This window comes from Martes martes (genome assembly GCF_963455335.1).
Source record: "Martes martes genome assembly, chromosome: 10".
Lineage (NCBI taxonomy): Eukaryota > Metazoa > Chordata > Mammalia > Carnivora > Mustelidae > Martes > Martes martes.
This window is the reverse complement of record NC_137898.1, coordinates 105,275,336-105,297,861: the sequence shown is the minus strand read 5'-3', so window position 1 is coordinate 105,297,861 and position 22,526 is coordinate 105,275,336. Positions and strand designations below refer to the sequence as shown.

Here is a 22,526-nt window from a genome sequence, read left to right as displayed (position 1 = left end):
ATACAACTTGTCAGTTTTATCTGACTGTGTATCCGTCTCTACAGATTACCTGTTGGTGTTCTCACACTGGAACGCACCCTTCCTTCAACAAGAGAGAATTCTTACCTATTGGATGCCTTTCTTAGGAATACCACGTAAGTTATCCCTTCTGTTAATGCAGTCTTCCTTTGACAGCATCTAAGACAAATGATTCAGCAGAGCAAATATATTTGTTTTTTAATCTAGACTATATCTTGGGCCTATAGAGGCTATCACCCCCGTATGTCATCTACGATGATTGTGATATTGTGAAATGATCTACCAAAAGGACAATGCAAGAACCAATTGATTGATGTTAAGTAGTTAACAATATCAACGTAGCTGGGTGCCTGGGTGGCTCAGTTGGTTAAGCGTTGGACGCTTGGTTTCTGCTCAAGTCATGATCTCAGGGTCATGAGATTGAACTTCACACTGGCTCTGTGCTCCGTGTGGAGTTTCCTGGAGATTCTTTCCCCTCCTTCTTCCCGCTCTGCTCCTCCCCCTGCTCAAGTTCATGCGTGCACGCTCTCTCGATCTCTTGCTCTCTCTTGCAAATAAAGAAATAAAGAAAATCTCTTAAAAAAAATCAACGTAACCTAATTGAAGTTAATATGATTGAAGAATAAAGAGAAACAATAATGACATTATTAAAATATTTTACAGGTGATTTACATTTAAAAAATTTTTATGAAAATGAACCATTTTAAAAATTATCTTGTAAGTTCAGAAAAACATAACAAGCACATATTACAAATCAAACAAAATGCCACCACCCAAATGTAACATTTTGGCAAAATTACTTGTAGACTTTTCTATGCGTATTTTGTTCATATAAGTTAGAGCATATAATATATACAATTTTACATCATTTTTGCCAGGTATAATATAAATGTCATTATAACACAATTTAAGATAAATAAATTTCCATGTTATTAAAACTTTCTGTTTGCATGACCACATGAGATGCCTTCTTAAATCAGGTATGACAAACTCAAATGGCCTCTGCCTGGTGTGTCATTAAAATACGTGAAATCCATGGTGTAAGACATAGGGGGTATTGGAAACCGAAAATGTAGATCCACCAAAAGGCTTTCAAATCTAATCTTATTGTTACTTTAAAAATTTTTTTTCTTAAGATTTTATTTTGAGAGAGAGGGAGAGAGAGTGTGTGAGATCAGGGAGAGGAGCAGACAGGGAGGGACCAGCAGACTCCATGCTGAGCATGGAAGCCGGACAACACAGGGCTCTAGCCCGGGACCTGGAGATCATGACTCGAGTCAGATGCTGAACCAGCTGAGCCACCCAGGTGCCCCAGTTTTATTTTTAAACGTGCTGGCAAAATCAAGTGGAGAAAATAAGCCGCAGGACATGTTGCATAGAATACCATTGTAAAACAATTCTATGTACCACTCAGAGGTACACTAGGGGTACGTGTGCAATAAAAGTCATTTTTGAAAATAAAGGAGGGAATGCAAAATACCAAATTCAGGACAGTGATTCCTTAGGAAGTGGTATGAACACAAGGTTATCAAACAAGGTAAGCGTTAGGGATTTTAAATGTGGGACAATATCTTATTTAAGTTTGATGGTAAATACATGGGTATTGGTTGCATTTTACTTATTTTGTTTTGTACATATTGAATATTGTATAATGCATCTTTTTAAGAAGAAAACCCCAACTGTTAGCCAAAGAAAACCCCATGCTGGATTTGCCCACTGGCTGCCAGTTGGGCTACCCTAGCATGGTAAGTAGTGTAGCATAGTTACCAAGTGAGGCCAGGCTGCCTGATCAAATTTGAATCCCTTGGGGGCACCTGGGTGGCTCAGTGGGTTAAAGCCTCTGCCTTCAGCTCAGGTCATGATCCCAGGGTCGTGGGATCGAGCCCCGCGTCGGGCTCCCTGCTCAGCACGGAGCCTGCTTCCCTTCCTCTCTCTCTCTCTGCCTGCCTCTCTGCCTACTTGTGATCTCTGTCTGTCAAATAAGTAAATAAAATCTTTAAAAAAAAAAAAAAAATTTGAATCCCTATTCCACCACTAAATAGTTTTGTGCCCTTGGGCAGATAATAAAATTCTCTGCAAACTAAGGCACACAGATCAAACCAGCCTTTTGCCAATTTTTTGCATAGCCCTCTAGCTACGAACAGTTTGCACATTTTTAAAAAACGATTTATTTATTTATTTGAGAGAAAGAGATTGTGGGGGTTGAGGAGGGGTAGAAGGAGAAGGAGAGAGAAAGAATCTGAAGCAGACTCCCAGTGGAGCTTGGGGCTGGATGCAAGGGTTAATCTCAGGACCCTGAGATCAAGAACTGGACGGTTAACCAACTGAGCCACCCAGGTGCCCCATGTACATTTTTAAGTGGTTGGAAGAACTGCCCCCAGTCACTGTGACGGAACGGGGAATGGCTTTGGAAATTAGCTTTTGCTGCAGGCTTGTTAATGTTTCTCAATGAATTAAGTCTAAAGCTATAAGGCAAAACAGCACTTACACACCAAATTTATACTGTGGCAATCTCTACAGCTCGCATTGTTTTTGAATCACAAGCGATTTCAAGCTGTTTGATATCCTTCCTGTGCTGTTAAAAAGTTAAGAAGCGAGATCTCCATACCCAGACGAATTTGTAGTAGATACATTTTCTGAGTTCAAACCACAGTTCCAACAGTGTCTTTTGGACCTGGATGTGAGTGCAAAAAAATTTCCATACTTGAAAATTCATTCAACTGTGCAATTGCAGAGCTTCCACCTTCAATTGGAAGCAATTAATCTGCAACATAATGACATACTAAAAGGCAAATATCAAGAGAAGAATTTAACAGAATTGCATAAATGCCTTCCAAGCAGTGAATGTGTTCAATCAAAACCATATACTCATGGACTGACACCAGGATTTGGCAGTACCTGTGAAAAGAAAATTTCAAAGACATTTTCAAAGAAGAAATATATAAAATCGTGCTAAAAATCAGCATTAACAAATGATTTTGATGATAGGGAACACGAACTTTGAACTCCAGTGGAATGAAATGTTTCTCCACCCCCGCCAAAAAGAATTCCATCTTCGCCTTAATTGTATAAGCATCACCAAAAGAATGTACTGACTATTAGATTTTGAAATTCATCAATACGAATTTTGTGGAAATTTTTTTTGTCTTGTTATATAAATGCCTACATATTAGCCTCGGTTTTGCCCCTTGGTCTGCAAAGTCTAAGATATTAACTAGCCGGGTCTTGACAGAAAAGAGTTTGCCACCTCCTGGCATAGAATGGCTGTAAGGATTAAATAAAATAATCCTTGGGAAAGTGGTTAGTGGCAACTTGGTATACACTAAACACTCATTCTTTTTTCTTTACTCATCATCTATTTTGGACATAGAAGCCATTTCCACATTTTTATTTTTCTTTTAAAGATTTTATTTATTTATTTGACAGAGAGAGAGCACAAGTAGGCAGAGAGGCAGGCAGAGGGAGTGGGAGAAGCAGGTTTTCTGCTGAGCAGGGAACCTGACACGGGGCTCGATCCCAGGACCCTGAGATCATGACCTGAGCCGAAGGCAGATGCTTAACGTCTGAGCCACCCAGGTGCCCCTTTTTCCACATTTTTAAAATTGTGAATTATGTACATTTTAAAGTACATAGATTTTTATGTGCATAAATATTTGTGCACATCTTGGATTAGGATTTATCTTTACATTATTTTCTTAGAGGCAGATTGCTCCTAAACTGAATAAAACCTTTAAACAAAACTTATCTTGTCTTACCGTATTACTCTCATCTGCCCAGATAACTAGATAGTTTGACTGAAGCGTCTACAGTTTCTGCCTCTGCCGTCCTCGAATGCTCCACTTTTGGATTTTGATTCCAAGAAGAGAGAGCTCACCTGAAGTTCATTCATTCATGTAACAGGCATTCACTGAATATCTACTCTCTGGGTAATAGGTACTAGTAAATATAAAAATAAATTTAAAGGGGTGCCTGGGTGGCTCAGTCAGATTAGCGTCTGCCTTCGGCTCAGGTCATGATCCCAGGGTCCTGGGATCGAGCCCTACATTGGGCTCCCTGCTCAGCAGGGACCCTGCTTCTCCCTCTTCCTCTCCCTCTCCCCCAAGCTTGTATTCTCTCTTTCTCTCAAATAAATTAATAAAGTCTTAAAAAAATAAGCTTAGACATGTGTTCTGCTCTCAGGAAGCTTCAATGTAGTAGAGAAGGTAAGACACGGATTATGAATCTGTCCCTGGAGGTAGGTGTGATGCTTCTCCCCAAATACATGAACGGAGGGTGAGGGAGGGGGCTCCACAGAAAAGAAAAACCAAGGAGCTGTTTGATGGAGGATAAATAGTAGCTGAATAGACAGAACATCCAATATTCACTGCACTTTTCCAGCTCTTGGCATCAGTCCAGTCCATTTTTTGCTTAACCTCATTAAAATGGGTGTGTCCTTTGTAATGTAAAGAAACTGGACCAATCTGGAAGGTTAAAAGCTTAATTGGCAGAGAAAGAGACATACAATTTTTATTTATTTTTTTGATTTATTTACTTGACAGAAAGAGAGAGCACAAGAGAGCCCAAGCAGGGGGAAGGGATGAGGGGAAAGGAGAAGCAGACACCCCGCTGAGCAGGGAGTCTGAGATGGGTCTCAATCCCAGAACCCTGAGATCATGACCCCGGCCGAAGGCAGCTTCTTGACCAACTGAGGCACCCAACTTCAGATACTCCACTGAAGGTAACAACCAAGCAAATCATTACATGAAAAAAATATTACATTATTAGCATACTTAAGACATAATCCCACCTACCTGTTTTCATCAGGGGATGTGCCTAATGCTTTCCCTTAGTGATTATGCCAGTCTTGATCCTCAGTGGCTGGGGAATCTGCAGACGCATGCTTGTCTCCCTCCTCCCACCCACTCATCAAAGACAATGATAGGTACCAGTCATCATGTGGAATAAAGATGGGATTGAATCTTATCAAACCACGAGTGAGGAAACCAACCAGTTTGCCTAATAACATTCTGGAAACTTCCCAAATTCTGCTACATTTCTATACCTGACATGGGGAGCCCGTGAAACTTCTTAGGTAAGGCAGCATATAGAAATATGTTTCTGCAGAACTCAGGCTCCTCGGGAAGAGAGATAGCATGCAAAAATTTTAAACTTATGGACGAATAAATTTGTGAAACCCTGGTGAAAATGAAGTTAAACAGTTTTCTTTTTCTAAAGGAATTATCAGAACATTTAACATATTATTATACATCATGATTCCCTAACGAGGTGATAAAACAGGCACCACTTGTCAATTTTATTTCTCGTCTTTTTACAAAGTAGTTTTTTATTTTTTTTTAAAGATTTTGTTTATTTATTTGACAGAGAGAGAGAGAGAGAGGGAGGGAACACAAGCAGGGGGAGTAGGAGTGGGAGAAGCAGGCTCCCCACCGAGCAAGGAGCCCGATGCGGGACTCGATCCCAGGACCCTGAGATCATGACCTGAGCCGAACGCTTAACGCCTGAGCCACCCAGGTGCCCCTAGTTTTTTATTTTTTTTTATTTTATTTTTATTTAAATTCAGTTTAATTAACATATACTGTATTATTAGTTTCAGAGGTAGAATCTAGTGATTCATCAGTTGCATACAATGCCCAGTGCTCATTCCATCAAGTGCCTCCTTAATGCTCCTCACCGTTACCCCATCCTCCCACCCAGCTCCCTTCCAGCAACCCTGTTTGTTTCCTGTAAGAAATAGCTTATATTTCTAGTGGAGGTTTTGTGGAGTAGACTATGGGGAACACTGAAGTAGTAACTATGTGATCAGAGATATGCTTTAAGCTCATCAGTCTGGAGGCTATATACATTTAGGATGAAGGAGAGAGACAGAGGCAAAGAAAATAGGTTAAATATCCAGGTAAATAAAATCCAGGTGATGAAAGTGAATGTAGCAACATACACTGTGAAGATAAAATGGACAGGGCTTTGCATTTGAAAGAGCATAGGTAATAAGGACAAGAAATCGGTGGTATGAAGTCATAGGTGTTCAGGCATACATTTGGTTGATAGGAAAACAAGAGTACTTTTCATGGAAATCGGTAGACTAAGCTGTACCTTAGGGACATATGGGTAGATTCACTGAAGGAATGAAAGACAACCAGTTTTGCTCACAAGGTAGCTGAGCCTCTGACCATCAGAGGTTCACTTACTCATCCTTCCTATAGGACTTTTCTCCCTCTTTTCCTTTTGTCCAAGTTACCCCTCTTAGCGGTAAGGCTTATTGGATACTGAGGGAAAGTCTCCACGGCCTCTTTTTTCTATATCCCTAATGCGCACTCTTTTTAAGAGTTTTAGTGTTGATGAATAGAGGAAGTAAATATTCTAATAGGACTCCACTTCAACATATGCTAGTCAGTTACTTAGTATGATATGATAAATAAGAGACCAAAAAAAAAAAACAAACAGGAATTTACAATGTCTTTTTTTTAAAAAAACTGATATTAAGTATTGATTTTTTTGGACTATTTTTTGCATTACCTTTAGAAAATGCATCTGTTTTAGAATGGCAACATGCTCTACTTAACCACTGATATTAAACAAAAATTCGTTTTGTACACTAACGTTTTTAATGACATGGGTTGCTCTTGGGAAAACTTTGTCCCTGCTTCAAGTTAATTTCATCGACAGAGGTTTATGTTGGTTCTTGCTTCCATGATACGGTTTTTGTGAAGGAACACATTGTTACTTGAACACTAGCACAGATGCTAAGAATAAGGGAAATTTAGATATTCATTGGCTCAGATTTAAACTGATGGAACATTTATGTGAACAAGGGTCTCCTCCTGTCAAACAAGGCACAATTAACCACACTACTTTCTTTCTTCCCTTCTTCCACATGTACACTATTAGTCAATCAAAACGCCACTCCTGAAAATCTCGCATCTAAACAAACAGAAATGAAGTCACTCCCTTTGGGTCTTCCTTTTCTCACATGCACTTTTTTTTTTTTTTAAGATTTTATTTATTTGATAGGCAGAGATCACAGTAGGCAGAGAGGCAGGCAGAGAGAGAGGGGAAAGCAGGCTCCCCGCTGAGCAGAGAGCCCGAAGCGGGGCTCCATCCTAGGATCCTGGGATCATGACCTGAACCAAAGGCAGAGGCTTTAGCCCACTGAGCCACCCAGGTGCCCCTCTCACGTGCACTTTTATGCCAGACTTTTGTTTCTTGCTTACAAATCTCAGCCTTTCCCTGAAACTAGGAAATACGTTTTAAAGGCATATTTAATGCTGTATCATCTCCAAGGGTTAGATGGCCTGGAGCAGCCTCTAGTTATGCCTGTTGCCTCAGCAGAGTTAATAGCACCCTCTCCCACCCTCGAGTGTTCTGGCTTGTAGAGGAAATATTGTCATTCTGTATATCATACCTCATTTTCCTCTTCTCATCCCGTTCTCCACTTTCAATTTTAACAAGTTTAATTTTTAAAGCACAGAATTATAGGTTAAATGGGGGAAGATCTAAGAAGACCTCTAACCCTATTTCATACTTGGTAGTATTCAGCCTCTCTCTGAATTTTTTGGCTGAACTCATCATACCTTGTGAGGTGTTATTTTTCAATATTAGGCATCTCTGACTTTTATGAAAACACTTCTTACCTTCAGCCTTTTATTTTTATTTTTATTTTATTAGCCTTCCAGGTCTAAAACTCATTATTAACATGTAGATTTGGGATTCCTTTCTCAGTGGCAGGTTTTTGTAACGCCCAGTCTAAGGCATCCATCGTGTTTTATAGATATAGATATAGATATAGAAGAGTATTAGATATATGCTATCCTTGGGAGAACTGAGAAAATAGTTACTCAAATAACTTTTTGTATGACACGGTTCAAATGAAACTAGATTTCAAGGCTGCACGGCTCTATCATTGACTGGCTGTATGACCTTGGAAAGTTTACTTCATCTCTTTGTGCCTCGGTTTCTGGGCAATAAAATGAAGTATGACCTCTGTCTTATGGGCCATTTTGAGAATTAAATGACATATATAAAGCTCCACCAAAGCAGAGACATTATTGATCTTGCTCGACGCTATTCCAACGGCTTAATACAGGTCATATCAGGCACAGAGTAAGTTCTCAGTAAATATCTGAATAAATAATGAATAAAAGCCTCTATGACATTGCCTTATACCTAGCACTCAGTAAAACATAGCTGTTTCTGTCCTTTCAACCATTTTTCCTATGACCTGATTTCCAGATCTCTCATCATATTAATCACTGTCTTATGGAAATTCTCTGATTTACCAACATTCCTCTTCAGATGTGGTTCTAACAATTTAATACTGTGTGGCGTTTGGTGACTTTGCTTTATCTTATCATAATTAGACACAAGAATCCACTGGGAAAACCTAGTCTACCTGCTTACACAGAACTGGCACTTGAAAAACCCACTAATTTTCTCCCAATACCATCCTGTAAACCTTAGGAAATATATGGTTATGAGAATAAAAATATCAGAAAATAAGGAGTCATCAGCCAGGTAAGAGAAGAACCAGGACAGTCCATTATGGAAAGCCATTGCAACCAATGCTATTGTTATCACTGCACCTAATGAATAGGGTGTGGTGATTACCTATTTACTTATTAGCCTATCTAGAACATATTGTCTGTAGTTTATCTACAGTGCTTACCACTGGGAAGATCTTTAAATATTGTTTAACTGTTGAATGAGTAAAAATAAAGTTTTAGAAAGACACTATAGTGTATTGATGAACAGCTTCCTAACAGGAGAGTGAGAGCCTAAATTATCCTTGTATTTCAGGACAACAGACTCAGATTAAGGAAATCGGGATTGAATGCTAGTAATAAAATGACAAACAGAAATGTAAAAACTCATTTGGAGACTTTGGCAAAAAAAAGAAAGAAAGAAAGAAAGAAAAATGAAACTGGTTTAATCATGTGAAAAAACAGCAAATTTTAGGCTTGCTTTTTAGTACAACTGAGACTGGAGTTTGTTAGGTATTCATGAAGAAAAAGTGGACGGAGATGTTAAAGAATTAAAGACAAAATGACAGGGGTGTCTGGGTGGCTCAGTGGGTTAAAGCCTCTGCCTTCCGCTCAGGTCAGGATCCCAAAGTCCTGGGATGGAGCCCCGCATCCGGCTCTCTGCTCAGGATGGAGCCTGCTTCCTCCTCTCTCTCTGCCTACTTGTGATCTCTGTCAAATCTTAAAAAAAAAAAAAAAAAAAGACAAAATGACAGAATAAGGCTTGGGCCCTATGGAAAAAGCAGCATGTCCTTTTCACCAACAAAAGTAACCGTAATGGCAATAGTCTGGGATAGAGAGGAGGCAGTCAAGCAAGCTCTAATTACAAGTCTAAAAGTAAGAGAATCTGCCAGGATGGGAGAAAAGATTTGTGGAAAGCAGAGAAATTTGGGTTCATTGTTGAGATGGAGTGCCCAAGGCGTGAAAAAATGCGGACCTCTGGGAAGGGTGGTTCAACTTTGTGACTTAAGCGAAAAATCCCTTCTACCCCCTTCCTGGTCTAACCCTCTGGCCGCCTAAAACCGTAGGAATTCGGAAGGTCAAGTCTCCTCCGTACTGGGCCGTTTTCGCAGGACCCCGACGTGTTTTTACATTACAATGAGAATACATCCCCCTGAAAATAAGACTGCCAAGGCGCCAAGGATGTTAGAGAGGCCTTGTTTACAAGCGAGCCGAGGGGCGGGGAGGTGTTAAGCCGAGAGGCGGGCTGCGATCACACTTCCAATGGCAACCAGCCGCTGCTGCAGCAAGCTCCTCAGGAGATCCAGTTTTACCCCGGGGGTCGGGTACGGCGAGAATCTGGCCTGGCGGCTCCGGTTGCGCCCATCGGGTTCCCTTCCTTTTATAAAGCGGGTCGGGCTCCGGCCGCCCCCACTCGCCCGACGGCTCTCGGTACGAACGCTCGGCCGCGCGGCCTGCCGAGGAGCGGGTCCTGGAAGAACAGCCTCGGGCCTGGCAACGAGGAAGCTGTCTCCGGAGACCATCGCCAGCTCTAAGGCCGACGGGCTGAGGGCGCCGAGGGACGCGCGGTAGGCCCCCCGGGTTCTTTGATCGCCGGCAGACAGGGACACGTTGTTCAGCGCCATCTTCAAACACTGCCCGCAGCGTCTGTTACGTCCCTGGGTCAAGGTGGGCCCTTCGCGGCTCCACAGATCAGTCCCGGCCTTCTCGAGCGCCGCCACCCTCTACATGTTAGGCCATAACTAGAGCCGCCGCCGACCAGAGCGCCGCCTCTCACCGGTGCTCTCCTCGCGAGCATGCGCAGCGCGTCCGCGCACGGCGACGCGGGCCGGCGCGAGCGAGATTGACGTTTACGTCCGTGACGCCAGGGAGGGCGAGGACGTGGGGTTTCCGAGCGTGCGCAGTGAGTGCGACGGTGACGACCCTTCGGCCTTTTTAGGGAGGGGGCTACGCTGAGATGGGGGCGGCGGCAGCGGAAGCGGATCGTACTCTCTTTGTCGGCAACCTTGAAACTAAAGTGACCGAGGAGCTCCTCTTCGAGCTTTTCCACCAGGTCAGCGGCCGAGAGCGGGCTTTACCTTTCGCTGTGCGGCTCCCCTAGGGCCCGGCCCGACGGCCATGCGCGCCTTCCTGGGGAAAGCGGGGCTGTGGGTCGGGGCGCCGGACGGGTGGGCCGCTTGGGGCTGGAGGTCCACCGGGAAAGTAAGGCTCTCGCTGGGTGTCGCGTGAAGGGAAGAACCCTAGTCAGTTCGCTCCAGGTTGGTGGAGGCTTCCTCAGTGAAGCATTCCCGAGGTAAAGATTCAAGGATCCTAAGGGGCACGGTATGTGTGGGTTCTTCGTGGAGCCGGGTTTTTCCTATTCCTTTGCTCATCTTCGATGTATCTGGCTAACTAGATTTCAATTGCTTGGCCAGTGTATGTTTTCCACTTAAGTGTTTTTGGTTTAAATTAATTGCAGCATTAAAATATTTAAAATACACTAAATACTCCGTAGAAAAGCAGACTTGTAGTGTTTCTGTATTCAAATCTGCATTAAAATGTGTTAAAGATTCAGAGTATCTGGTTCTCTCCAGTTCTAGTCTCTAACAACTGGTAATATTTGGTTAGTCAGTACAAAAGTGAATTTTTAGTGCAAGGAAACCACTTTCTCTAGCTCTTGATAAACGTTACCCAGAGTGGGAAAGTGATGGATGTTGGTCACCTTGTTAAAAAGTCATAAAGCATCATGAAACGTAAACTGAGTAACTGTTTCCAGTTGCTTATGGGCTTCCTTCCCCCAAATAAATTAATCAAGTGTTCAGTCATATGACAGAATCTTTAACTGAGGTGGAAATCCCTGTTTGTCCATTTTTTAGACTTTTCCTGGTTAAATGTCTGTTGTTTTAAAAAACTTTTTATTTTTTATTAACATATAATGTGTTATTAGCCCCAGGGGTACTGAATCGCCAGGTTTACACACTTCAGAGCACTCACCATAGCACATACCCTCCCCAGTGTCCAACATTTCTGTTGTTTTTTTTAAATTTTTTTTTATTTTTTAAAAGATTTCATTTATTTATTTGACAGACAGAGATCACAAGTAGGTAGAGAGGCAGGCAGAGAGAGAGGGGGAAGCAGGCTCCCTGCTGAGCAGAGAGCTGGATATGGGGCTCTATCCCAGGACCCTGAGATCATGACCTGAGCCGAAGGCAGAGGCTTAACCCACTGAGCCACCCAGGTGCCCCATTTCTGTTGTTTATAAACGTCCTAGAATTTCAGTATTTTCTTGAAATTGCCTCATATAAATTGCGAAGACTTTTTTTTTCTTCTTTTTTTTGTTTGTAGGCTGGGCCGGTAGTAAAAGTGAAAATTCCAAAAGATAAGGATGGTAAACCAAAACAGTTTGCATTTGTGAATTTCAAACATGAAGTGTCTGTTCCTTATGCGATGAATCTACTTAATGGAATCAAACTTTTCGGGAGGCCCATCAAAATTCAGTTTAGATCAGGTAACTGTTCAGTGTTATTGTTTGGGGAGAGGTTTTCTTTGCTGCTTTGTTCTTTGTTTTTAATTATTATCCAGTTTTAAAGAGCCTCTTGTTGGATGAAAATACCTTAAGCTTTGTGGATAGTAAGCTTTACATATCCCGGTTTAGTATTAGATAACATCGACAATATGGATTTTGAAAGTTGTCATTTTAAAATTAAGTTTGGGTTACTGAAAAGAGCGTAAACTTTGTTGTTAGAAAGACTTGGGTTTGGGTTTTGCTCTGAAAGGAGCGAGGATTTTTTTTTTTTTTTTTTGCGAGGATTGTTTTTTTAAAATACTTTTCCTGGCTGCTTTGTGATTGGTATTTACAGATTTTGATTCTGGGTGATGTGAGGATGAAACTTTCCATGTAGCTAGTTAAAATTTAGTGTGGGCATCAGAATATTATGGCTAGATTGGATGTTTATACATTAGATAGTACTTATTTGGAACCTTTTGTTTTGGATATATCTGATATTAAACACTTAAAATTTTTACTTTGATGAAACTATAAAGCGGTCTTCTGAAATTTGAGCTTTTCTCTTGTAGCTTCTGTCTACTATTTGGCATGATTTAGGGGAGGGATAAAATTTAATTTGAGTTTTCTATCAAGGATAATTTCTCAAATTACTTCATTTTAGGAAGTAGCCATGCCTCACAGGATGTCAGTTTGTCATATCCCCAACATCATGTTGGAAACTCAAGCCCTACCTCTACATCTCCTAGCAGGTAACATTTTGGACCTATTAAAATCATTTATTGGAAAATTTTTTTAGATATTATCTCAAAACATACTGAGGGATTTGTTTCCTTTTTTAAGCTTCCACCTCTTTATTTTTCTGCTATATTATTCGTATTTTGGATTATAATTAGATATCTATTTAAGGGGACTATAGACAGACTTATAGTACTCCTAAAATAGATACATATGTGCTATAATTACGTTCATTTGTGAAGATGTATACCCATAGCCACATATTAAATATGTAACTGAAAATTTCCCAGAACATTACTCTCTCTACTCTCAGTTTACTCTATTTTCTATTTTATTTTCTTTTAAAAATTCAAATTAGTTTTCACAACTGATTGGTTTTACTTGCATTTTAAAAATAGCTATCAGTAAACAGACTAGTGGGCTAAGAGTTTATAGAGTTGGATTCTAGGTCTGCCTCTCCGATTGTGAAATTTTGAAGTAGTCTCACTTCTCTGGTCTTGTCCTCCCATTTGTAAGGAAAAGCTGAATTGAATGCTCTCCAGAGTCTCTTCAGCTACTGAGGGTTAGAAAAGGTACCACATTTATACTAAATAATTTTATTTGCTTTGGGAAGCGCCATCTTTTACCAGAGACATTTTTTTCCTGGTTTATCAGTAGAGCTATTTATCAGTTATAATGGGCCTCATTCAAGAAAGAAATATCTGTCACGTGTCAGGTTCTTCACCAAGTCCTTTGCATTTATGGTCTTGTTTCTCACAGCACTCTTAGGAGGTAGGGATTATTGTTAGTTCTTCCTCGAATGTGAAGAAAGTGAGGATTGGATATTAACTTGCTTGAGTTTGAATTGCTCATGAGCAGTGGGCTGGGACTGAAACCCAGGCATTGTGACGGAGCCCCAGCCACTGTGATAGGCTGCCTGGTGAAGGTGTAAAGTCTGCAGGAAGACACGTATTTTGTGACTACCTTTAATAAGTTCTGTAAAGAGAGCGTAGAATGTGGTTGTAGAAAGGTTTGGCAGGGAGAGATGATATAAATGAAGGAGGAACTAAAAGAGGCCAATATATCTAGATCGTAATGAAGGAAAAATAGAGTAGTAGGTCATGTTGGTGAAGTAGAATGAGGGTCTTTTTTTTTTTTTTTTTTTTGGATTTTATTTATTTATTTGACAGACAGAGATCACAAGTAGGCAGAGAGGCAGGCAGGGAGAGAGGAAGGGAAGCAGGCTTCCTGCTGAGCAGAGTGCCCGATGCAGGGCTGGATCCCAGGACCCTGGGATCATGACCTGAGCTGAAGGCAGAGGCTTTAACCCACTCAGCCACCCAGGTGTCCCGGGTCCTTTTTTTTTTTTTTTTTAAGTTTTTTATTTTTTATTAATATATAATGTATTATTAGCCCCAGGGGTACGGGTCTGTGAATTGCCAGGTTTACACACTTCATAGCACTCACCATAGCACATAACCTCCCTAGTGTCCATCACCAAACCACCCTCTCCCAGACCCCTCCCCCCAGCAACCCTCAGTTTGTTTTGTGAGATTAAGAGTCTCTTAATGTTTGTCTCCCTCCCAATCCCATCTTGTTTCATTTTTTCCTTCCTTACTCCCCAAACCCCCCATGTTGCCTCTCAAATTCTTCATATCAGGGAGATCATATGATAATTGTCTTTCTCTGATTGACTTATTTCGCTCAGCATAACACCCTCTAGTTCCATCCATGTTGCAAAAGGCAAGATTTCATTTCTTTTGATGGCTGCATAGTATTCCATTGTATGTATGTATGTGTGTGTATATATGTATACACACACCCCACATCTTTATCCTTTCATCTGTTGATGGACATCTAGACTGGAAGAGGGTCTTTTTTATAGGCCATAGTTACAATTTGGGAATTTTCTCCTAAAAACAGAAGAAAGACATTGAAATGTTTTCAGTAGGATAGTAATAGGCACACGTTTATATTTTAACAAGTTGTTTGCTGTGGAAGAATGGATTGGAGGGGACAAGGCTGAAAATAGACCATTTGAGAAGCTATTGGTAGCAAAGTATTGGTATTAGTAGGAAGACAGCAAGGAAGTTATTAGGGTGAGGTTGTTGGTTTGGATTAGGGTGGTGCCAAGAGCTGGAGCGAAGTGGCTTCGGTATGAGAAGATAACTGGCAAGTAAAATTGCAAGAAAGAATAGTGTAAGAAGGGTATCCTCTTAGTATCCTTTCTTACCAACTGAAATTGTGTTTAAATGCTTCTCAGCACATTTGGAACTTGAGGCATTTCCAACCACTCTTGTAGACTCTTCAAAGATATCTCAGGTGGAGGAAAAAAGTTTACCTCCCTGAGAATTTCTTTGGAAAAATATATACAAGTAAATAAGTTGTTTTTAGTTTAAGGTTAGAGTACCCATCATTTTTGTAAGGAAATTTATACTTTTTACCCCTTTAACATACACAGGTCTAACCTGATTTAAGAAAACCCAAAATGAAAAGATCTAAACTATGAGACAAATCAATTAGTGATTTGATTCTAAGTATTTTAAAATTTAAAGCATTTGATAAAGTGGCTTTCTGTAGAGCCAGCTACTTTTTTAGGAATTGAGGAATAAGGTATAATTTCTTAAAACTAATATCCAGTTTTTGGTACAGAACTCTTCATTCCTTGCTCCCCCAGACCTGTTCTTCTTCCCTATCACAGTAAATGTCTATAATTGCTCAAGGCCCAAATCTAGATTTTATCCTTTATTTTTCTTTTCCCCCTTATCTGTCATATCTAGTAGACCAAGTCCTTTTCATCTTAGTTTTCAACCTAGGCCTATGCACTAGCCCTGGGGTTGATGGTTTTTTTTGTTTGTTTGTTTTGTTTTTTTCCTGTGAGGGGCCATATAGTTAATGTTTCAGACTTTGCAGGCCCAGCCACTGTAATAGGCTGCCTAGTGAAGGTGTAAAGTCTACAGGAAGACAAATGTGTGTCGTGTCGTCCGTGTGGGATGGGGGAGGGGAGGTTACAGGTCCTTGTAACACTACATAGATAAAACAGACACAGGAGTGTTAAAGAAATGGGATTTGGACCACAGGCTATATAGCTTGCTCCCCCTGTGCTAATTCTTCCCTCAGCTGCAATGTTTTGCTTCCAAGTAATCTTGTTACTCCGTTTTTACTTCAAATGTGTCTCCTTTTTAAAAAGACAATCCCTGACCAGTGGAGCTAAAATAGAACATCAATTATTATATCACTGTTACAAGGTGAAATTGTTTTACTCTCTGAATCCTTACTCTTACCCATGAGAGCAAGTAGATATGTTGTCTTTCTTGTTCATCCCTACCTTTGACACTGTGTCTTGCTCATGATTGGTATATAGTGAGTATTTGTTAAATGGATGATTATATGTTGGTTTTTTTACTCTTCACAGATATGAAAGGAGTGTGGATAGCATGAGTCCATCAGTACAGATAATTCAGAGATCTTTCTCTTCTCCAGAAAATTTTCAGAGACAAGCAGTGGTGGGTTGATTTTCTTCTTTTCTTCTCTACTTTTTTAAAAAAATATTTCATTTATTCATTTGAGAGAGATAGAGAGAGCACAAGCAGGGGGAAGGGCAGAGGGAGAAGGAGAGGCACAGACTCCCTGCTGAGTTGGGAGCCTGATGTGGTGCTTGATCCCAGGACCTGGGGATCATGACCTGAGCCGAAAGCAGACACTTAACCAACTGAGCCACCCAGGTGCCCTTTCTTTCCTTTCCCTTTCCTCTTCTTTTTTTTCTTAATAAAGTAATAATTCCTTTTATTTAAAAAAACTAGCACATACACACAGACACAAAACTAGCACATATCTTTGTTGTACTATTTACTTACAGGTACAAACTGTTCTCTTAGTAGCCATGAAAAATACCATGCAGTCTTCTACAAATAGAGTAATTTCAAAGATCTTACCTAAAATGTTAGTTTCATGAGGAGTAAATTATCAAATTCTTGAATTTAAAACAAATTAGACCTTGATTAGCATCTACTAGTGCTAGAATTGGGGTTACCCAAATGTCTAGACTAAGCCTTTAAGTAGCTTACACATACACACACACTCATACTCACTCACACACACACAAATGAAACCCCTAGAAAAATAAAAATAGTTACAGTGTATTGATTATATAATATGTGTCAGGCGGTATCACCCAAAAGTGTTACATATATCATTCTTTAGGGTAACTGAGATATATCCTATTGTAATACATAGGAAAATTAAGGGTGAGAAAGGTCATAAATTAGCAAGTAGCAGGATTGAGATTACAATTGTAGCCTGCTAAAATTTGAAACCATGCTTTGAAGTGTTACCCAGAAAATTTAATGAGAAAGAGCAACACAATAAAAATAATTAAAGTAGAAAACCCAGAAAATCATGATTAAGTTACTGAATAAAATATCACATTTCAAAAATAAAATACATTTGATAACTGTTTAGTGCAACAGACTATGATGTACACTTGCAAATACAATTTAGTTTATGAAGTTTTCAAAATTGTCAGAAGTCTTTCATGTTAAAAAGACAAAGGCAGGAGTTCATAATTGTTTTTACCAGTAATTTGTGGACCTGGAGGGTTTTAAACTCAGCTTCTCAAAAATAGTCACATTTGATATATTGAATGCTTGCTGAAACATTCATTTTTTCAACATGTAGTCTAGATTTTTACCAGCCAATTAACATCATGCTACGAACTTTCATCTCTCTCATGGCTGAAAAATAAAATTTATGCCTCATTTACTTTCCACTACAAATAAACTAAAATATACTCCTTGAGATATGTTTTTTCGGCATAAATGTGACTTATAACTGAAGTTAAATAATGTGTCTAGAGGTTGAGCAGAAATAAAACTCAGACATCTTCAACTTGAACTTCTAAAACCCCCCAAAACTTAGAATGTTCAAATAGGGGTGCCTGGGTGACTCATTTGGTTAATAAGCATCTGACTTTTAATTTCAGCTCAGATCAGGATCTCAGGGTCTTGAGATCAAGCCCCATGTTCGGCTCTGCACTCAGTGGGGAGTTTGCATGAGATTCTCTCTCTCCTGCCCCGTCCTTACTGGCACATGTGTGCGCACTCACACATGCATGTTTGCTCGCTCATGCTCTCTCTCTCTTAAGTAAATGTTTAAAAAATTGTTTAGGGGCACCTGGGTGGCTCAGTGGGTTAAAGCCTCTGCCTTCAGCTTGGGTCATGGTCTCAGGGTCCTGGGATCGAGCCATGCATCGGGCTTTTTGCTCGGTGGGGAGCCTGCTCCCCCCACCCCACCCTGCTTCTGCCTGCCTCTCTGCCTACTTGTGATCTCTCTCTGTCAAATAAATAAGTAAAATCTTTAACAACAACAAAAAAATGTTCAAATGATTGTTGGGTAATTTCCTAAGTTTTAGTTAGACTAGCGTGATCTCCGTAGGTTGATCACCTGTTTTGATTTTCACTGGGCTAAAGAACGTATTTAACAGATCGAAGATAAATAGAACAATTGCATTTCACATTTGTATTTTTCTTGAGCCGTTATGGAGGGTTGTATGTGTGTGTTTCAAGGACTGGAAATGTATTCCCTGATATTCTTGTAACCTGTGCACAAGGGCTTCTTACAATACATTGTCCTTAATGCTTAAAAACAGTACTTAAATACATTGATTGGAGTCTTTGACCAGTTTCCTCTTGATTTCCATTTTTTTGTAATAACGAGACTGTGCGACTAGGCTTAAAATCTTTGGTGTGTTTTACGATTCCATCTTTGTCTCCAGTCTTTCTTTTTTTTTCATTTTGTCATGAAGTCCTTTATTTTGTTCTTTTTCTTGAGTTCTTTCTTCTTTTCTCTTTGCCCAAATCACAGTGTTGGCTTGTGATCCCTCAGCCTTTTGCAGGTCTGCAAAATAAAAATATAAGTAAATAAAGTAAACTTGAGGGACCAATATAAAGGGATGTCAACTTTTATGTACATTCCAGATATTGTGATATAGGCTTTTTAAAAAAAAAATCACTGGCTAATACTTACCCGCAGGCAGAATTTGGGGACCACTGGTCTGGTCAGTTTGTACTTGTCTCCATTTTTTTCTTGCAGCCCATCTCATACACTGTTTCTAAATGAATGTTAATAACCCTGTTTTGGTTATCTTCCTGATAATTTGATTTTCCATCATTTGCAAGATAAAGTCTGAATTCCCTAGCCTAGTTATGAGGCACTGCCACCATCTGGTGCCAATAAAGCTTTCTAGCCTAACTGTCCATTATTCACTGCTTATGAGATCAGAATTCTTGCTATTCTACAAACTCATTCTGTTTCCTTATTTTCTTTGTGCAATTTCGTTTCCTTGGTATACTTCCCCCTTAAAATATTCCATCTATACTTTAATACTTAGATACTATGCCACCTTCATGAAGCCTTTCCTAATGATGCTGAGCTCTTAGCTCTTTATGTGTCCACCAGACAATGATTTACATTATAATCATTCCTATGGCCTCTTCTGAATTGTATTCTTGAGGGCAAGGAGTAGTTATGTACAGATACTACGCAGGTATACATTGGAGCGAACAAAGCCATCATGTGTTTTTTTACTGCAAGTTCTGTTTAACCTAAGATCCATCTGGGCAAGAGTAATTTTGCTTTCCCATCATTATCTGTTTGGTTCACTGTGGCTAAGTGTATATATTGGCTTTGATACCTAGAAATACTTGGCAGTTAACATTTCTTTCTTTTTCTCTTCTCTTAGATGAACAGTGTTCTGAGACAGATGTCCTATGGTGGGAAATTTGGTTCTCCACATCTGGATCCATCAGGATTTTCCCCATCACATAGTCACAGTTTTAATCAGTCTTCAGGCTCCCAGTGGCGCCAAGATACACCATCATCACAGCGTAAAGTCAGACAGAATTCTCACCCCTACGTACCGGATAGACATCATAGCCGTGAACAGCGTTATACTGATCATGGGTCTGACCATCATTACCGAGGAAACAGAGATGACTACTTCTATGAAGATAGGAATCCTGATGGCTGGAGCCATGACTATGATAACAGAAGAGACAGTAGTCGAGATGGAAAATGGCGTTCATCTCGGCATTAACAAGGACTAAAAGGACGATGTTATAGGGTCATTCTGGGTCCCTTTGGCTAAATTGACCTGGAAATGTTTTGTTTAACTGTACAGAGCAGCTTTACAAGTTGCCACGTTTCTTTATAAAATTTTTAAAACCTAAAGCTACAGTCTAATACAGAAATAAGAGTTGTGGTTCCAGTTTTATTACATTTTAATAACCTTTCACCTCAGGGTTTTATGAAGAGGAAAGGGTTTTTTTTCAAAAGAAAGTGCCACAATTCCTAATCATTTTAGATAAATGAGGAAGGGATGTATTATATGGGTTGGTTGTATTATAAAGCAAATATTTTAATTATCTTATCTTTTTGTATTGCAAGAAGTTTCTTGTTAGTGAATCAGATTTTGGTGTGTATAATAGAAAACATTCAAGTTCTGATAGTCTGAATTGACTAGCAGTATTTTGTTAAATGAGAAAATGTAATTTCAGTGATTCATTTTACTACCATTTTACATAGAAAGCATATTGGTAAAGTTTGGGGATAAATCATTTGACTTCATAAGAGAATTTTTAGTGTAAGTTCTGTGACATGATCTTTTGAGTTTTACTCTAATTGAACATAAAATTGTAAATTTATACATGCTATCTCATTCTAAAATTTTAGAATTTGCTCATTAAATCAAGTTTGATGTATAACTGAAGTCACTCAGGAAGTTAAATATTTCTAAATGTATTTTTTTACATTAAAATACAGTGTTAATATAAATCCCTCTTTTCAGGAAGAACACAAATGTAAATGCATAATCAGATAAAAATGGTAAAATGTTTTACTGAAAGTATGCTTTTTTGGGGGGAAAAAAAGTTCCTGAAGCCTTTAAGAGCTGCCTCTGTCACTCAAATTTTAAAAATACTAACATTTTCAAGGTGCCCAGGACATGTTATAAGGATATGCTTTATTATGGAGATTGTACAGCTTGCTTTTTTGTTTGCACATTTGAAAGAATTTAGTCTTAAACATTTTCTGATTTAAGAATTTTAAAATCTTGTTTAGCAGAACTTTTGTGTATCAAGATGCTGTTTCCCCTTTGTTATAAAACTTGTTTATAAAAATGTTATTCCTTGAAAATTTTTGATCCTTTTTAGCATTAACCACAGCATTTGTACTCTGTTGCTTTTTAATATATTGAAAACATAAAAAGGAGTGTGCCTTACTTTTTACTGAATTCCTGTATAAGTTCTAGCAGTTTTGGAGTGGAGCCTTTTGGGTTTTCCACATATAGTATCATATCATCTGCAAAGAGTGATAGTTTGACTTCTTCTTTGCCGATTTGGATGCCTTTAATTTCTTTTTGTTGTCTGATTGCTGAGGCTAGGACTTCTAGGACTATATTGAACAGCAGTGGTGATAACGGACATCCCTGCCGTGTTCCTGACCTTAGCGGAAAAGCTTTCAGTTTTTCTCCATTGAGAATGATATTTGCGGTGGGTTTTTCATAGATGGCTTTGATAATATTGAGGTATGTGCCTTCTATCCCTACACTTTGAAGAGTTTTAATCAGGAAGGGATGCTGCACTTTGTCAAACGCTTTTTCAGCATCTATTGAGAGTATCATATGGTTCTTACTCTTTCTTTTATTAATGTATTGTATCACATTGATGGATTTGCGGATGTTGAACCAACCTTGCAGCCCTGGAATAAATCCCACTTGGTCGTGGTGAATAATCCTTTTAATGTACTGTTGGATCCTATTGGCCAGTATTTTGGTGAGAATTTTCGCATCTGTGTTCATCAAGGATATTGGTCTGTAATTCTCTTTTTTGGTGGGATCCTTGTCTGGTTTTGGGATCAAGGTGATGCTGGCCTCATAGAATGAGTTTGGAAGTTTTCCTTCCATTTCTATTTTTTGGAACAGTTTCAGGAGAATAGGAATTAATTCTTCTTTAAATGTTTGGTAGAATTCCCCTGGGAAGCCGTCTGGTCCTGGACTTTTGTTTGTTTGGAGATTTTTGATGACTGTTTCAATCTCCTTACTGGTTATGGGTCTGTTCAGGTTATCTATTTCTTCCTGGTTCAGTTGTGGTAGTTTATACATCTCTAGAAATGTTTCCATTTCTTCCAGGTTGTCAAATTTGTTGCCATAGAGTTGCTCGTAGTATGTTCTTATAATTGTTTGTATTTCTTTGGTGTTGGTTGTGATCTCTCCTCTTTCATTCATGATTTTATTTATTTGCGTCCTTTCTCTTTTCTTTTTGATAAGTCTGGCCAGGGGCTTATCAATCTTATTAATTCTTTCAAAGAACCAGCTCCTAGTTTTGTTGATTTGTTCTATTGTTTTTTTAGTTTCTATTTCATTGATTTCTGCTCTGATCTTTATGATTTCTCTTCTCCTGCTGGGTTTAGGCTTTCTTTGTTGTTCTCTCTCCAGCTCCTTTAGGTGTAGGGTTAGGTTGTGTATTTGAGACCTTTCTTGTTTCTTGAGAAAGGCTTGCACTGCTATATATTTTCCTCTCAGGACTGCCTTTGTTGTGTCCCACAGATTTTGAACTGTTGTGTTTTCATTATCATTTGTTTCCATGAATTTTTTCAATTCTTCTTTAATTTCCTGGTTGACCCATTCATTTTTTAGAAGGATGCTGTTTAGTCTCCATGTATTTGCGTTCTTTCCAAATTTCCTCTTGTGATTGAGTTCGAGCTTCAGAGCATTGTGGTCTGAAAATATGCAGGGAATGATCTCGATCTTTTGGTACCGATTGAGACCTGATTTATGA

The 22,526-nt window shown here is 39.4% G+C and overlaps 2 protein-coding genes across 4 annotated transcripts; one reads left to right on the top strand and one right to left on the bottom strand.

Moving 5' to 3' along the window:
* Nucleotides 1–8,885: 8,885 nt before the first annotated feature.
* LOC308351640 (uncharacterized protein C11orf71 homolog) lies at nt 8,886–10,307 on the bottom strand (the record flags this gene model as incomplete). Of its 2 annotated transcripts, XM_080817478.1 has the most annotated exons (2): nt 8,886–9,212; nt 9,806–10,307. In XM_080817478.1, the coding sequence occupies 2 exons, from the start codon at nt 10,115–10,117 to the stop codon at nt 9,207–9,209; spliced, it is 318 nt and encodes a 105-aa protein (XP_080673604.1). In that variant the 3' UTR covers nt 8,886–9,206. The 2 variants fall into 2 exon arrangements, with proteins under 2 accessions (XP_080673604.1, XP_080673603.1); XM_080817477.1 differs by lacking the exon at nt 8,886–9,212 and having other exon boundaries at nt 9,653–10,117.
* RBM7 (RNA binding motif protein 7) lies at nt 10,294–20,967 on the top strand. 2 transcript variants are annotated; one of them, XM_080817475.1, is made up of 5 exons: nt 10,294–10,545; nt 11,817–11,979; nt 12,641–12,728; nt 16,109–16,199; nt 19,433–20,967. In XM_080817475.1, exons 1-5 carry the CDS (start codon nt 10,450–10,452, stop codon nt 19,784–19,786), a joined length of 792 nt encoding a protein of 263 aa, XP_080673601.1. In that variant the 5' UTR covers nt 10,294–10,449; the 3' UTR covers nt 19,787–20,967. The 2 variants fall into 2 exon arrangements, with proteins under 2 accessions (XP_080673601.1, XP_080673602.1); XM_080817476.1 differs by having other exon boundaries at nt 10,406–10,545; nt 16,109–16,203; nt 19,433–19,658.
* Nucleotides 20,968–22,526: the final 1,559 nt, after the last annotated feature.

Coding starts and splice junctions, on each gene's coding strand:
- RBM7 (XM_080817475.1), top strand. CDS start 10,450: ATGGGGGCGGCGGCAGCGGAAGCGGATCGTACTCTCTTTGTCGGCAAC. Junction 10,546..11,816: donor TCTTCGAGCTTTTCCACCAG/GTCAGCGGCCGA, acceptor TTTTGTTTGTAG/GCTGGGCCGGTAGTAAAAGT. Junction 16,200..19,432: donor ATTTTCAGAGACAAGCAGTG/GTGGGTTGATTT, acceptor CTCTTCTCTTAG/ATGAACAGTGTTCTGAGACA.